The sequence below is a fragment of the Diadema antillarum genome, unplaced genomic scaffold, assembly GCF_040938485.1.
Source record: "Diadema antillarum isolate AM-2024a unplaced genomic scaffold, OU_Dant_1.0 seq00000451_RagTag, whole genome shotgun sequence".
In the NCBI taxonomy this organism is placed as follows: Eukaryota; Metazoa; Echinodermata; class Echinoidea; order Diadematoida; family Diadematidae; genus Diadema; species Diadema antillarum.
In genome coordinates, this window is record NW_027271424.1 from 820001 (window position 1) to 834841 (window position 14841).

The 14841-nt window shown below is 37.9% G+C and overlaps 1 protein-coding gene across 1 annotated transcript in view; it reads right to left on the bottom strand.

The window, feature by feature from the left end:
• Positions 1 to 14841, bottom strand: part of LOC139732813 (uncharacterized) — a 35953-nt gene that overhangs the window by 6145 nt on the left and 14967 nt on the right. Inside the window, exons 5-9 of the mRNA XM_071643654.1 lie at positions 6811 to 6951; positions 5706 to 5803; positions 3615 to 3756; positions 2422 to 2486; positions 1824 to 1858 (exon numbers count right to left, since the gene is read on the bottom strand). Coding sequence (XP_071499755.1) covers positions 1824 to 1858; positions 2422 to 2486; positions 3615 to 3756; positions 5706 to 5803; positions 6811 to 6951 — 481 coding nt within the window. The remainder of the gene's footprint in view (positions 1 to 1823; positions 1859 to 2421; positions 2487 to 3614; positions 3757 to 5705; positions 5804 to 6810; positions 6952 to 14841) is intronic.

The window sequence follows — 14841 nt, forward strand, 5'->3', positions numbered from 1 at the left end:
TGACCTTTGACCTCGACCATGTGCACCCAAAAGTTGATAGGCACAACTTCACCCCCTAATAAACATACATGCCAAGTTTCATTAGGATACCTTAAAAGGTTTTGATAGTTACCCTGTCCACAAAATTTATTACGGACGGACGGAAGGACGGACGGACAGACGGAAGGACGGACGGACGGACGGACGGACGGAAGGACGGACGGACGGACGGACGGACGGACAACCCGAAAACATAATGCCTCCGGCACCACTTTGTGGCGGAGGCATAAAAACAACAACCAAAAAACAGAACAGCACCCAGACCGAACCAGACCAGAGAACAATAAAGACTTAGAGCCTAGGTTTTAATGGTAAACGGGAAGAGCTCATCTTCTTGTAATCGGCAAGTGACATGGCAAATTTAGAATAAACCCTGGTGACCTTACAATACCCCTGCCCTGGGATCCTACCATATCGCGCTCTCTCTCTCTCTCTCTCTCTCTAGTCATTTGTGGTCTCTTAATTTTGTTGACAGAACAAATAGCGATTAAAACACCCACTACCTCAGGGGTGCTAGTAATAAGGCACGAGCAGTCATTCTGTCATTCAACCAAACAGACACGTCTGCAATGATTGAGGCACACAACTGATAACGGAATATATTTCCCCAAGGTGAATTATCAGTTGACAGTCTCTGTTAAAAGACTTCAACAAAAAGACATTTGGAGAGCAATTTGCTCTGAAAGTTGTTTATCTTTTTGAATTAGAGACCCGGTAGTGTGGGCGTCTGTGTAATGGGAGGGTTTGTTTTGACTGAATCAATCTTTACTTGTCAATCTGCCAATTTGAGAGAGAAACATGAACATGGATCTTCAAAATTGCACTGCCATTCTAGAAATAAGTTATGAATCTAACAATTAAAAGGTGTCTGAAAATTCTGCAAACCAGAAACAAATACTTGTGTACAAACATCATACACATATGAAGCTCACACAACAGACGATTTTTCATTATTATTTTACTTACTCTGGTACCTTACACCTAAAATTGAATCTCAAAAATCATAATACACAGATACAGCATAGAGCCATAAACTCTCGGACCACATGCACTACAGTAATTGTTCCCTGCTCCCGTTAAACTGACTGATACTGAATATCGGTCCTTGGGATGGAGGTCAACGAAAAGCCAATCCATGTCAGTCTACATGTATGACTATCATAAATCTATCTAATACAATTTAAAGAAACTCACATAGTTCTACACACCAGAAACACCAGTTATCAAAGCATAACACGAACAAAACACGTTCTTTCACCATCATGTCACGGTGCTCACAGCAGAGCACAATATAACATCTTGAAGGTCTCTGCTATAACAGTTATGAAAATAAAGGCCTTCTGCTTCTGAAACTGCTTCACAACTGACCTTTGTGAAACTCATATTGTGCACTGTAACATATGTGACCCCCTACAACAAAAGGATCCTAAAGTCGCTGACGGGCGAGCCAAGCATGGCCGAGAAAAATGCTATTTTCAGGCCTTTCCTTTGATCATTTAGCTTCCAAATTTCGGCAGATGATAGAAGATACATTAGACTACAAAATTATGTAAAAACAGAAATCCAAACATTTTGACAGATTTTGGTGATCTGACTTCAAACTCGATTTTCTCGGCTCACCCGTCAGCGACTTTAGGATCTTTTTGTTGTAGCGGGTCACATATATATTTTTGAACCCTGTCATAAAATTTTACTGCAAGCTGATATACATTTACTGCTAGGTTGTTCGGCATTATTAGACAATAAAATGTACAATAAAATTTCTATTAGCATGATTTACTCACGTAGACTTCACTACATTTCAGAAGTCCGTCCATACCTGTAATAAAAAGTGAATGGGAAAATGGAGAACTGTTTGAACACCCTGCTGTACTATTAATATCAAAGCTATATCTGGTCTCAAAACCAGTACACAAAATGCAGTACACAATCATGGCTGACTTTATACTATGACAGTTCTACAATCCACAGACAGTTCCATTTCAATATGACTAGAAAACTTCAATAAGCTGTTGGGAAATTGCATGTTTTGACAAAAGAGCAAAGTTTTCATTATCAGTGAGCCACTTGGTAACAAAGGACGAATGTAGCGATAATTGTAGCTACTGTTGAAATGAAAAAATACTGTGTCATATGATCATGGTCTGTTTTTGTTTTGTTTTTTCTCCTTTCTGGTGTAAAATTAGGAGAGAGAAGTATAGGAAGAAGGGATGGGTTGGGGGAACAGCATCCTAAAATAGCCAACTACAACTTGAAAGAGTACAAATAATCATGAAACAATAACTGTAATAAAGAAGTTTATCTACTAGATGGCTCATGGCACACCAATAAAAAACAGCAACCAAAATATAAAGGTTCAGGCTCTTAGCTGGTAATACTCACTTCCGAGCATATAGCTGTCGTAGATCAGCGTTGCTATCGACGACAGTTCGAAGGCAATTATAATGCTGTGTGAATGTGAACAGCAGTGGGATGGAAAATGGTTAGACTAAGGTAGTTGAAAGTTGGAGTTGAAGGCATTATTTATCCTTTGCAGATGAAAAAAAAAAAAAAAAAAAACAACCCTGCTCTAGTGCTTCAAAATAGTCCTAAATTGTGAGTTAGGGATAGAAACTACCAATGAAAAAGTGTAAATCAGTATAATCAATGTTAAGAATTGTTTAATACAAAATGTGAACAATAGTTATAATAAAATCGTTTCAATATTAAACCGTCTACAGTTATGGTTTATTGAGAAAAATGGTGATATCTCCTTCTATATTAGGCTTTATTGTGCAATTTTTATATGGTAGGATGTTTGTTATACAATTGACCTACACATAGGCATCAAGTGTGATTACTTGAACATTCTGTCATCAAAACACTTTAAAACAATCTAGAAATTTGTCTGAAACAAATCCACAGCCTCTGAGAAGAAAAGCAACCAGCTAGCTTGTCACCAATAGGCGATATTATTGGCCACACTGACACAATTAAAAACATTGCAGTGACATCGCTACCACTCAAATGAACTTTCCTGATTTCAATATTAAGAACATGGGTGTCTTTGTAGCCCTTTGCACTTATTCCAACCAAAAATTTCTTCTTGTTCCTTCATAAATGCAGTCCGCCATTATGCACACTTCAAAGTCTGTATCGCCACATGTGCTTGCATGTTTGGTATCTCAACCTGTCCATGCTAGCAAATTCTACACTTGCAGAAAATGTATCATACTGCTGTACATGTATGTTTAAAACTGTAATACTCATGGTTTTTGTATACCATCAAATCTCAAACTACCAAACATAATTCTTCCATCATAGTGAAATTCGTTTGAATAATCTCTCCCTTCACTCAAGAGAGAAAATTTACCAATGGCTTTATACAAAACATAGTCTGTTGGGCCTCCTTCCGGGCAGTATCCCCAAGATGTATTTGACATTGTTCACACACAAGCTGCTAAAAGTAATATGAAGGTTAATTGATTGTGCTTTTCTCTCTCTCTTTTTTTTTTTTTTTTTTTGGGGGGGGGGGGGGGGTGAGGGTACCGCTAATTCTCCCCTCTATTAAGAACAGGAAAAAAGATCAACGTTACCTCCATAAATCTCTCTTCTGCTTCCGTCTCGTACTCCTGAGTGTCGTGACCTCGTTGAGTTTCTTGGTGATGTAGATGCCACAGCACATGAACATCTGGACGAGTACACACTCCATTGCAGACAGCATCACCCAGAAAGGATCTGAAATACATCACAGGAGAGTGAAGTTTCATGAATACAACAGATATCTGTTGATCCATCAAATCTCTAAAATAACATTTCTGTGTCTTGGTCTCTTCTATTTTTTTTTAATGGTGATGCATTCATCCAATATGACTGTTTATAGCATTTCATGAGGTGAAGTAAAAAGATATCATTCTGGAAAAAATAATGGAAACCACTTCTCATTCATATATCATTTTCAAAAGCCTCTGAAATGCAAACTGATTACTTGATTCTTGAATTTGTAACACATTGTAGAAGATCAATGTTCCTGTTTTCTCTTCAGATGGCAAACATTTGCAAAATGTTGTTTTGATTTCGTGCAAATTTGTAACGAATTGAACCACTTCCATCTCATCTTTCTCCAATATCAGGACTGCATTGCCAATTCGCTGATGACAAAAAAAAAGAATAATGATAATAATTTGTGGCAAAATTCCATCCAGAACTTCAATCAATTATGCAATGTTTAAGTTCCTATCTGTATCTATGTGGAAAACCACAAAAGGCAATAACAGAAGATTGAGCACTAACACCACTCCATACTGCAACTGTAGTACATGTATGTGCAAGTACGCTGACAAACACAAGAGTTTTGTCTTTTGGAGTTGAAACAGATGCCACTTCCACAGTTGACCATTTAATACAGGTTGAAGGCTTGGAAGATCATAAACATATGCAATGTGCTAGAATCACATGCTGTATGACTCTTTATTTACTTTATTCTACTTTATAATTTTTAAAGAAAACAGAGATAGCATGAGCAATACACATGGCACTTATGACCTACATAATATGTGACAGGAAATTACAATATATGGTTAAAAAGTGAAACTTCTGTACATGTTCAAACTCACCACTACAAATTTAGAATAAAATGCAAACAAACATACAAAACAAAAGTCTGGCGGGACCTAAGATTATAAAGGATTGGGTTAGACGGGAGAACATGGAAGCTGTGGTATGCTGGAGTTTCTCTTGTTTTCATAAAAACAGTGCCACATATTCATACCAGATACAAATGGAATTTATGATTTATCAAAGCCTCACAATCTCACACTGACATTTGTTGCTTTATTCTTTTACTTCTGAAATCAGTCAAAAATATATATAATCCAGTTGCACTTTGAGATGGGACATAATAGCATAATACAAGGGTGTACATATCTACAATAGATCAACGACTGTATACGCACAATATTTCGCGAGATTTTTATTTTCTCGAACTTCGCTAGTCAGGTTTTATTCGCAAAATTAAAGACACACGAAAATAATGACTCTGATCCCGAAATGAATGTGACACACAAGGATTTCTCCATTCAGTACAGTACTGCACGATCACGAATTCAACCACTTGCAAAATCATCGGGAAGTCCTGATTCACAAAAATTTAGACTCGCTAAATATATGGCGTATACAGTACACTAATGGTGAGATGTTAACATCAGTTTAAATAATCATACCATACTGCACAGACACACAATATGTCAACATTTAATACAAGAGTGCTCTATGGCATGCCCCAACATGGACTGTGTCATTGAGAAATCCCCCATACCATGAACAGTTCACGACTATCTGGGATTTAGACTGCTTTATCAGGTACATACTGGCTTGTTGTGTAAATAGTCTTATCAGTGACATGGGTAACTATGAATAGCTCAATATGTGAACTGATGTTCTGCCTATGAACAATGTCCAGATAACTAAGAGATTATGATTTCTAGGAAAAGACTGATTAGGACAAAACAGTCCCCCCCCCCCCCTTAACAAAGAGATAAAAGGAGAAAGAGTTGGAAAAAACAGTTACTGGTAAGAAAACATTTACACACAGAGTAGGGACTTCCATTTATTTGTAGTTGTTGACCTGGATGAAAGAGAAAAAATGTCCAGATTTATAACTGAAAGATATCCACAAGGATACTAACCTCCACAGGTATTTGACAGTGACTTGGTAAATATAATGCCAGCAACCGTGACAGCAAGAAAATATAGACCAAACAGCAGTAGTACTGGTAGGACAACACTAAATGGAAAGAAACAAAAATGTAAGTATGAAAAAAAAAATAATGTGAATATTATTTCAAGAACACATCCCTCACTTGAACAGGATTCCATGTGTAAAATGTACAGATGATGTGGAATCATAACTGATTTGATTTGCTTGACTGGGTTTCCCCATCATCATGGTAGGTAGCTGAAGGTAGTGTTCTGTGTGTGATCACTACACTATTCAAGGCAAGCATACAAATCTAATTAATGTGTGAAACATACAAATTATTCAGAATGCATTAAACGTAAGAGAGCTCCTCCTTAAACAAAATCTTGATGTGCTTGCACCCCTTTCATAGATTGAAAATTACATGAGGCTAAATGAGGGTGACAAACAAATGTGATTTGCAACTCTGTGTGACATAGATGTTTGGGCAGCTTTCCATTTGGTTTATACACAAAAATTTACCAATTTCTATTATTCTCCTGAGAAAAATTTCTTCAGACCTGTTCTCGTTGCAAAATAGAAGTAATATATGTGCAAGGGCGGGTCCAGGAATTCCGTACAGGGGGGCGGCAAAAATATTTCTGGTGCTAGTTCCGGGTTTCATTTCATTTTTTTTTTTACTGTTCATTTCTTTGTCTTTTGCCACTGATGTGTGTCCTCCTCAATGGATAAGTTTTGTCAACTTGTCAATCAGTAGCAATACTGTCTGTGCTCACATATTTGAGAAAGATAAAAATTAGTGAATTTTTGGTGTACGAAACAGATGCAAAAGTGCTCAACACATAGATCACACAGAGTTGCCACTTTGTCTAACTCTCCAAACTTTTACAGGTCATAACTATTTTCTTATGTCTCCTTTTATCCCAAAATGTTAACTTTGTTGCTTTTTTACTTTGATAATTCCTAACTACTTGTTTGATTTTTTTTCTGTTTTCATTACAAAAAAAAATTATCATGATTATCAAGATGGAATTTTCCTTAAAGTCTTTCAGACAATCTGATCCATGAGGCAATGATGTGGTGTGTGTACTCACAGCTTATTGAGGTACTCCTTCCTCAGTAGACGCACTGAGCGGGCAAGATAAAAGTGGCAGACAATGACCAGCTGGGTCATCTTCAGGAACTGAGTGGCCAGCTCCATCCATGGGTAGCTCATGAACAGCCAGTGGAACATTCTGAAACATACAGCAAATACGGGGGCAAATTTTGATCATTTGTTTCAATGAGCCAAAAAAGGAACAAACAAAATTAATCAAATACAAAACAAGGAAATGAACACACACACACACACACACACACACACACACACACACACACACACATAGTTCATACATTAGTCACACACTTAAACATCGTGAAAGCCTAATTTCATGTGATTTGGGGTAGCAAATATCAACCTACATACAGTCCGACCTCTCCTATCCGGCCTCCCTTTATCAGGATCTCTCTCTTATCTGGATGTGATCTTGGCGTGATTTTGTTTTTTGTGACTTTTTTGTGTTTTTTCTATCTAATAATTACAGGGAAAGGAGGGATTTCAAGCTCAAGCAAAATTCTCACACAAACTCATATTAAATCAGGGCATGGTACAGGCAACCGTTCTACGGCAGCTGCATGTGTACATGTACGTACACTAAACATCAAGTCTCCCATACCCGGCCAAATCCTTTATGCGGATTGGCATCGGTCATAACATGTCCAGATAGGAGAAGTTGGACTGTACATAGAGGAATCTGCATGCAGCCATCTGCAATTACGTCCTAAAAACAGACGCATGCCCCTTTAATTTTCATGAAATTCTACAGACTTCAGATTGCTCAATTTTGACCATAAATCCCGATGTAATGGGCTGTATGACCCAATCAGTTTTGATGATTAATGTTGTTATTGGAGGGTAAATGTGAGCAGTTTCTCTGCTCATGCGATTGATTGAATATCACTTTCCACTTTTGTATAGTTTAATACGGAGCACAGATTATGCACTTGCTATCAACCACTATATATTAAGACAATTATAAATTAGTTTTGATGTTTTTGCTTTGACAGAAACTGAGTACACTTTCTCTGCTATTACTCACAACCAACTCTCACTTTCCACACCTTTTAAATACAAATTCATACGAAGAATAGATTATTCATTAACAAGGAATGTCAACATGGCCAGAGATACAAAACCATTCTGCTAAATACAGACTACAAACACTTGTTGAAATTTGTTAAAAACAGGATGGATGCTGGTGGGTGTAACAATACATTTTGAAAACTTTGTAAAGGATCTCGTAAGTGTGTATATATCGATCCTTTGTACGGTCATTACCATGTTTGTTTGGGTTTTTAAGTATTAATTCCTTCCAAGATCCTGGTTTTAAAAGACTGTAGTTCCCTCCCCCCCCCCCCCCCCTGCCTACGTAGATGAGATATTTTGGAAGATTTGACTTTTCAAAGAAATCTCATTTGAGCACATGAGACATGCACATAATAGGTATGGTGTGTAAATATGCATAGTCATTATGAGCTAATATCACAATTTTTATTTGAGACACCTACACCCCCCCCCAGCCAAAATTACTTCATAAATGACAGCTCACATGTTAATAGTACTACCAGAATAACACAAAGATCAATGTGAAAAACAGGAAATATAATCATAGTTGATCATGATCTGAAGACTTAAAAAGAGCAGTATACACTGCACCTCTGTAAAACATTACTGGTTAAAATTAGAACTGCAATTCTTATGATAACAAAAAATTTTCCCCAAAAAAATATGGGCTGTATCTGACCACAGAAACCCCTAAAATGCATGATTTGCAAATCTACATCTGAGCACATGTTTTATTATCAAAAACATTGTATTTGAAGTTGATTTTTTTCTCTTCTTCCTGTTTTTGTTTTCATAATTTTCACTTCACAGGATGCAGAATATATGTCAGGATGCACAGTATACAACTGTGCAAACCAAATAAGAAAAGAACTCTGGATCTATTCTTTCATCTTTTCATTTTCTCTGAACTTTAAAGGGACCATACAGTTTTGGTTGAGACCTAATTTCAGGTTTCTAACATTTTTTGGTGAGATAATGAGAAACCTCTTAAGAAATATGAAAGGGCACGTAATTCTATGAGGAATTCAACATTTATTTGATGAAAATTGGTTTTGAAATGGCTGAGATATCCAAAAAAGAGCAATTCTAATAAAGTGTGGAACCCATACTTTATTACAACTGCTCTGTTTTACTTTGTTTTTGGATGTTTCTGTCATTCCAAACTCGATTTTCATCATATAAACATTGATTTCCTCTTAAAATGGCATGTTCTGTACTATATCATAAGTGTGTTCTTGGTATCTCGCAAAAAGTTAAAAGCCCAATTCTCATCTCCACCAATACTGTACCATCCCTTTAAGAAAACAAAACAAAACATCTAATGACAGATTATAAACTCTCTTCAGAATAAGGATTTATAACAACTCATGAAGGTGAGTAATAAAACATGGGTACCAGTCATGAATGTCTCTGAGGAGGAGGAGGAAGAAAAACTGATTGACTCTAGAAATCAAATCTGCACATGTCATGTTTTGCTTTATCCTCTGGTATTCCCCAGGAATGGAATGCTTGCGGTCACAGTCATTCGAGTCTGAGGAACACAAACATCCTCATTGGCAGGTGCGTGACTCCATTGCTTGCCTTCTCTTCTATCACCCACCCCCCCCCCCCCCCCCCCCTTGACGAGAATACATCATGATATGCAATCTACTTGAAACCAGGGATGTATGTGTTACATAGATGGGAGTGGCAACTCTTCATAATTCATGCAATCAAATGTTTGGGTTCAAAGCATTAATTACGATCAGATGTCTAACATCCCGCTATGCTTGCCAACACTCTCATAGTTAAAGACAAAATTTGGAGACGAAGAATGCATTTCACTTTTCATTGAATTATGAGCTATATCTCACTGTGAAATTCTAAATGAAATGCTCGAATTGATCTAGAACAGTTTAGGGAAGAATTCAATATCATAGTATGTATTTCTAGTTTACCGACTGCATAATGCGTATCAAAATCAAATGAAAATTAGGTCCTCTTAAAAGCCTTATACTTTTCTATGATGCGCATATTTGAGCACGTTAGTCTTCTATCTTTTAATCTTGATATGATCTTTCAAATAAAGTACTCAGCTACAGCACGTTCCAGTGTGCTTTTAAACTTTTTGCTGTTTCAACTGTCAGTTTGACACTGCATTTTGATTCACTGCTCCAATTGAAGGCACTCATATTCACACTTTCCATCACATTGAAAGAGAGAGCAAACTGCAGCAGGGGGAAGTCTTTCCTGATGTGAGAGCACTAATCCCAATTACTGATACTCTCCTTCGTCAAAGCACATGGGTAACACAGTGTCTGCAGTTGAACATATAATTTCTCGACGGTTGCCAACCGTGGCTTCAAGAAGAGCAGTACAATGTAACTGTCTCTCCCTCTCTAACACCTCCCTGTTGAAACCCTGTGCGCATGCAATGGCTGATGCACTATCAGGCAAGCCTTAGGCAAGCTTTCTGGTAGCCTGCAGCAACCTTTCTTCTCATGGTATGCATAGAATTTTAAAGGGAATCTCTCCCCTAAAATTTAAATTTGAGAGGTGTGAGAGCATGTCCTACGAACTCTAGACAAAATTCTGTCCCATCACAAAAAATGTCCCAAACTGTGAAATATTAATTTTAATAAATCAGCGCACACTAGTGCGCGCTGCAATAGTAGCCAAATCTGAAAATAGTAGCCACGCGTAGACCATCGGTGTGTGCACATTTTCTTCGTTCGCCTCCGTCTTCACACAGCTACATCGAATACTGTCTATCGGTATTGCCTCATCGAGCTATATGCATCCGCATGAGTAGAGGCTGCCGCAGCTGCCTCGTCAGTGGCCCGGCGCGGCGCGGTAGCACCAACCTAGCTGCGTACATGGACATTTGCGTGCGTTTGCGTGTTTTGAGAGTATCGTAGTACACTGATCGTTCAGAAAATTATCGAACTACGCAATCGAATGCAGTCGATAAGGCCAGAAGACTACTCTTAGATCAAGGCGCATGTAATTTTTGGCATTTTAGAGATTGCTCTCTGTCTCTTTATATATTGCTACATCTCTGTACATGTGAGTAACGTTGCGCTCTTATATTTCATACGGATATTAACAGTACAATAACCTACAATGTCAGAAAACTAAATTTCTGTGTACAGATACACTTTAAGGTAAATCTAGTCTATTGAGCACTACAAGCTTGGCGACATCTTCAGAAGATGTTGCCTGGCATGAAACACTGAATACAGTTTGTAGGCCTACATAATGGTACATGTACAATGTATGTGGTGGACACAAGTGGCCCTACAGTATGTGCTGTATAGTAATCAATCAAATACAACTAACTGGGGACGATTTCATTGAGATTCATGTCTGCAATCACTGTGTTATTGTCACAGTTGCAGTTGCTGCAGCAACAATTCAAAACACTCACAACTGATAACAGAGACTCCAACCCCGAGCACTTTCTGATCAGGAGATTCTCCCGCCTGAAACCCCTAGCAAACGGGAGACTCCAACTTGATGTGCGTGAAGCGCGAAGTCCCTTGCGGCCGGGGTCCAGCTCTAGTGTTCTAGATGTTATCTCATGCTATCTAAGGCTTATTTTTCAAAATACGATGACACTAAATAAGAAATCATTTCAAGCGGGAGAAATTGAATCTCAAGCGGGAGAACAGGAGATTGTGCAGAAATGGGCTTTCGGCGGGAGATCTCCAGTCGAAAAAGGGAGAGTTGGAGTCTCTGTGATAAGTTGCTTCCATGATGCTGCTACACTATACAGTGACAGCAATTATTGAACCTTGCAGTTTACCGGGTACTATCATGGCAAATCTCCCTATGAATTGGACCCCTAGCCACAGCACCATAACCACATTAAGGAATGACACTGCTTGCATTTCTTATCTCCGCCAAGGAGGTTACGTTTTTGTCAGTGTTGGTTTGTTTCTTTGTCTGTCTGTCTGTCTATCTGTTTGCAAAATAACACACACACACACAAATGCGAACGGATTTGGATAAAACTTCCAAAGAAGAACAAAAGCACTTTCAATGAGTTATGCAATGAGCCAGGTGCATTGCTACGTCAGTGTATAAATCTTAAATCTTTTGCTAGGCACACTTACATTCTGTAAAGCCCCCAGTTAAAAATTAACATAAAAAAACAGCACCCAAACCGAATTGGTCTATGCATATATTCCTAGCCACATTTGCATTGTAGACTGGGGTTTCCCCAGGCATGAAATGACATGAGAGCTGCATATTCAGCACACGCCCAGAGAGGAATGATAGCAATCCCAGCTTCAAACTAAACCCACAAAGTAAAATGAGTAGCAAATTGGATGATGAGTACAACCCTGTACACATGCCAGATAATATCAGTACCAGAAATCATGTTTCCTGGAACTACATACCTCCCATGACAAGCAACACAATTACACCTTGTCTAATGTTTACATTGACAGCACAAACCCTAGCTCAGTCCCAGGTAATACAATCCACTTTGTCCCAGGTAACCACATTGAAAACAGGGCAATACACATTGTACATTGTACATAGCACCCTACATGTACAAAATTTTGTACGTAAGTTAGCATCATCATCCATTTCCATCTTTCAGAGTGTGAGGGAGGTCTTTCAAAGTAAGGGGAAAAGAATGACTAACATCATTTTAAGGGATGGCATAGTTTGAGATTGAGATTCAGATTATAACTTTTTTGCTAGACAATTAGAAACCAATTATGAAAACATTAAAGAGCATACAACTCTAAGAGAAATTCAAAGTTTAATCAGTTACAAAATGGCTGAGATATCCAATAACAAAGAGGTCCCATTTCAAAACCAATTTTCATCAAATAAATGTTGAATTCCTCTTTAGAATCAAATACTCTTTAATATTTATATTAGTTGATAAATTACACCAGGGCCCCGTTTCATAAGACTTGTTATCAGAGACAACTGCCACATTTCTGTGACAAATTTGCTCTCAGCCAATCAGATGCAAGATTTCAGTAGCTTGTAACAACTATCACAACTTGTCACTGATAACAAGTTTTATGAAATGGGGCCCAGGTGTAAAACAGCAGCAGAGAACAACTAGGACACTGCAGAAACACTATGTAGGATACATACATGCTTTAAGGCCTGCATTTATACCATCACCAGCAGCAGACAAGTCATACAAAGTGGTGTTCAAAGTTTATGTAAACTTCCTCCACAGAGACAAAACCATAGCAACCTAATACCTTCATCAAGGTTTGAACACACTGCATGTGATACAATGTAGGGCCTGCTAAATCTAGCTGCATGAATGTGCAAATGTACTTGAGCAAAACTTTGTCATGTATCTGCAAGAGCAGGTGAATTGAGTATTACCCCTAAAGTCATCCTAAGTACACATATGATGCATTTTAGCAAGAAATAGCTTTAAATTTGATCGTATAGCTGTGGCCTAATACAGCAGGCGCTTTTGTTGGTTTTGCTCTTTTTTTTTCTGCTAAAAGAAAAAACAAAAGCACAAGCTACTCTCAGAATTCATCACTGCAAAGATCTTCTACCTGATACCAGGATGCCTCAATCTAAATCTAGACCCATTTCCACGTATATTTAACATTGGGTAACTACCTAATATTGTGCCCAGTATTAAATATCTCCTGTGTTTTGTTTTCAAAGCTCACATGGTAGACATGCTGGTCTCTCCCTTTGTGGCACAAATATGTTCACGTGTACAGCATGCGGGAGGCACACCCGATAACAGACAACCTTTGCACCCATATTTTAAGTATGCTATGCAAGCATTTAATGGACACAGGCATACAAGATATGAATGTGCAATTTTGCACTCTGATATCGTCGGATACCAATATCATGGCTATATTATGGGTGAGGAAGGTGAATTGAATGCTGCTCCTGAACTAGGAAGTTAGCGTCTCACCACAATCCATGGAATTTTCTCTTTTGTTACTTGCAGTTGCATACATGTAGGGCCAGTGACATATCTCATTATGTTTCCTGTACCCCATACAGGATCTGTGCTTCATTTTCTCGAGGCAGACTTGCTAAATTTCAACACTTACATTTCTGTAACATAAGATATCAGAGAGCCAGCTTTATTTGATACTGTCCTTAAATTTCTGTAAATCTGTATAATTTAATAACTCTGACGGAAACACTTAGCACAGACGTACCCAAGTTTAGCACCTTTCAGTATATGTTAACCCTAATAGCAACTGAAGATTCCATACATAATAGCCTATTGTTGCCTGGAGAGTAAAGCAATATTAACTATCATTTCAACAACTTTCTAAATTATGCAAAACCGATTACTGCATGTTTATTTTTGTCTATCATAAGTAATGTTTATTTGAAAGCCTATGAAGACTTTACCAATGATTGAGACTTGTGTGTCACAGAAATATGCTGACATAGTTTTGACATTTGACCTCTTTCAAATTATGTAATTATATATTCTATATTCTATATGAAAATAAAAATAGTAAAGCCTAAAACTATTTTAAAAAGCAGGCGGGAGGTGTCGGGTGGTTTAGGGAGTAATCTGATGGGCGGTTTTGGGCGGCTCAGTTACTAATGGGTTAAAAGGCACTGACAGACAGAGACTGTATTCTCAATATAAACAAATTTTGTATTCTCTCTGGAAAGGTAACCAAAAGCGACCTCATAACTTGCCTGGGCTGCGACTATAGACTTCCCTCACCTAGCAACAGCATAATGTACACAAAACAAATTCAAGCTGCAGAAGAAGACAATACAAACTGGTGGGCAAGAAGAACAGCCTTTCAGTACAAACTTTACATCATTTCTGTTGTATGAATACCTTTATGTATTCTTGCTAGAAATACAAAAAGATGCAGAAATGACCCATCAGCAAACCTTGCCAATCTTAAGAATTACTCAAGAACTATCTGAAGTAGATTTCTGATACAGTATGCAGCAAGTGACACTGGTGAGTGGGTTCTCAGAATATCCCTGGAGC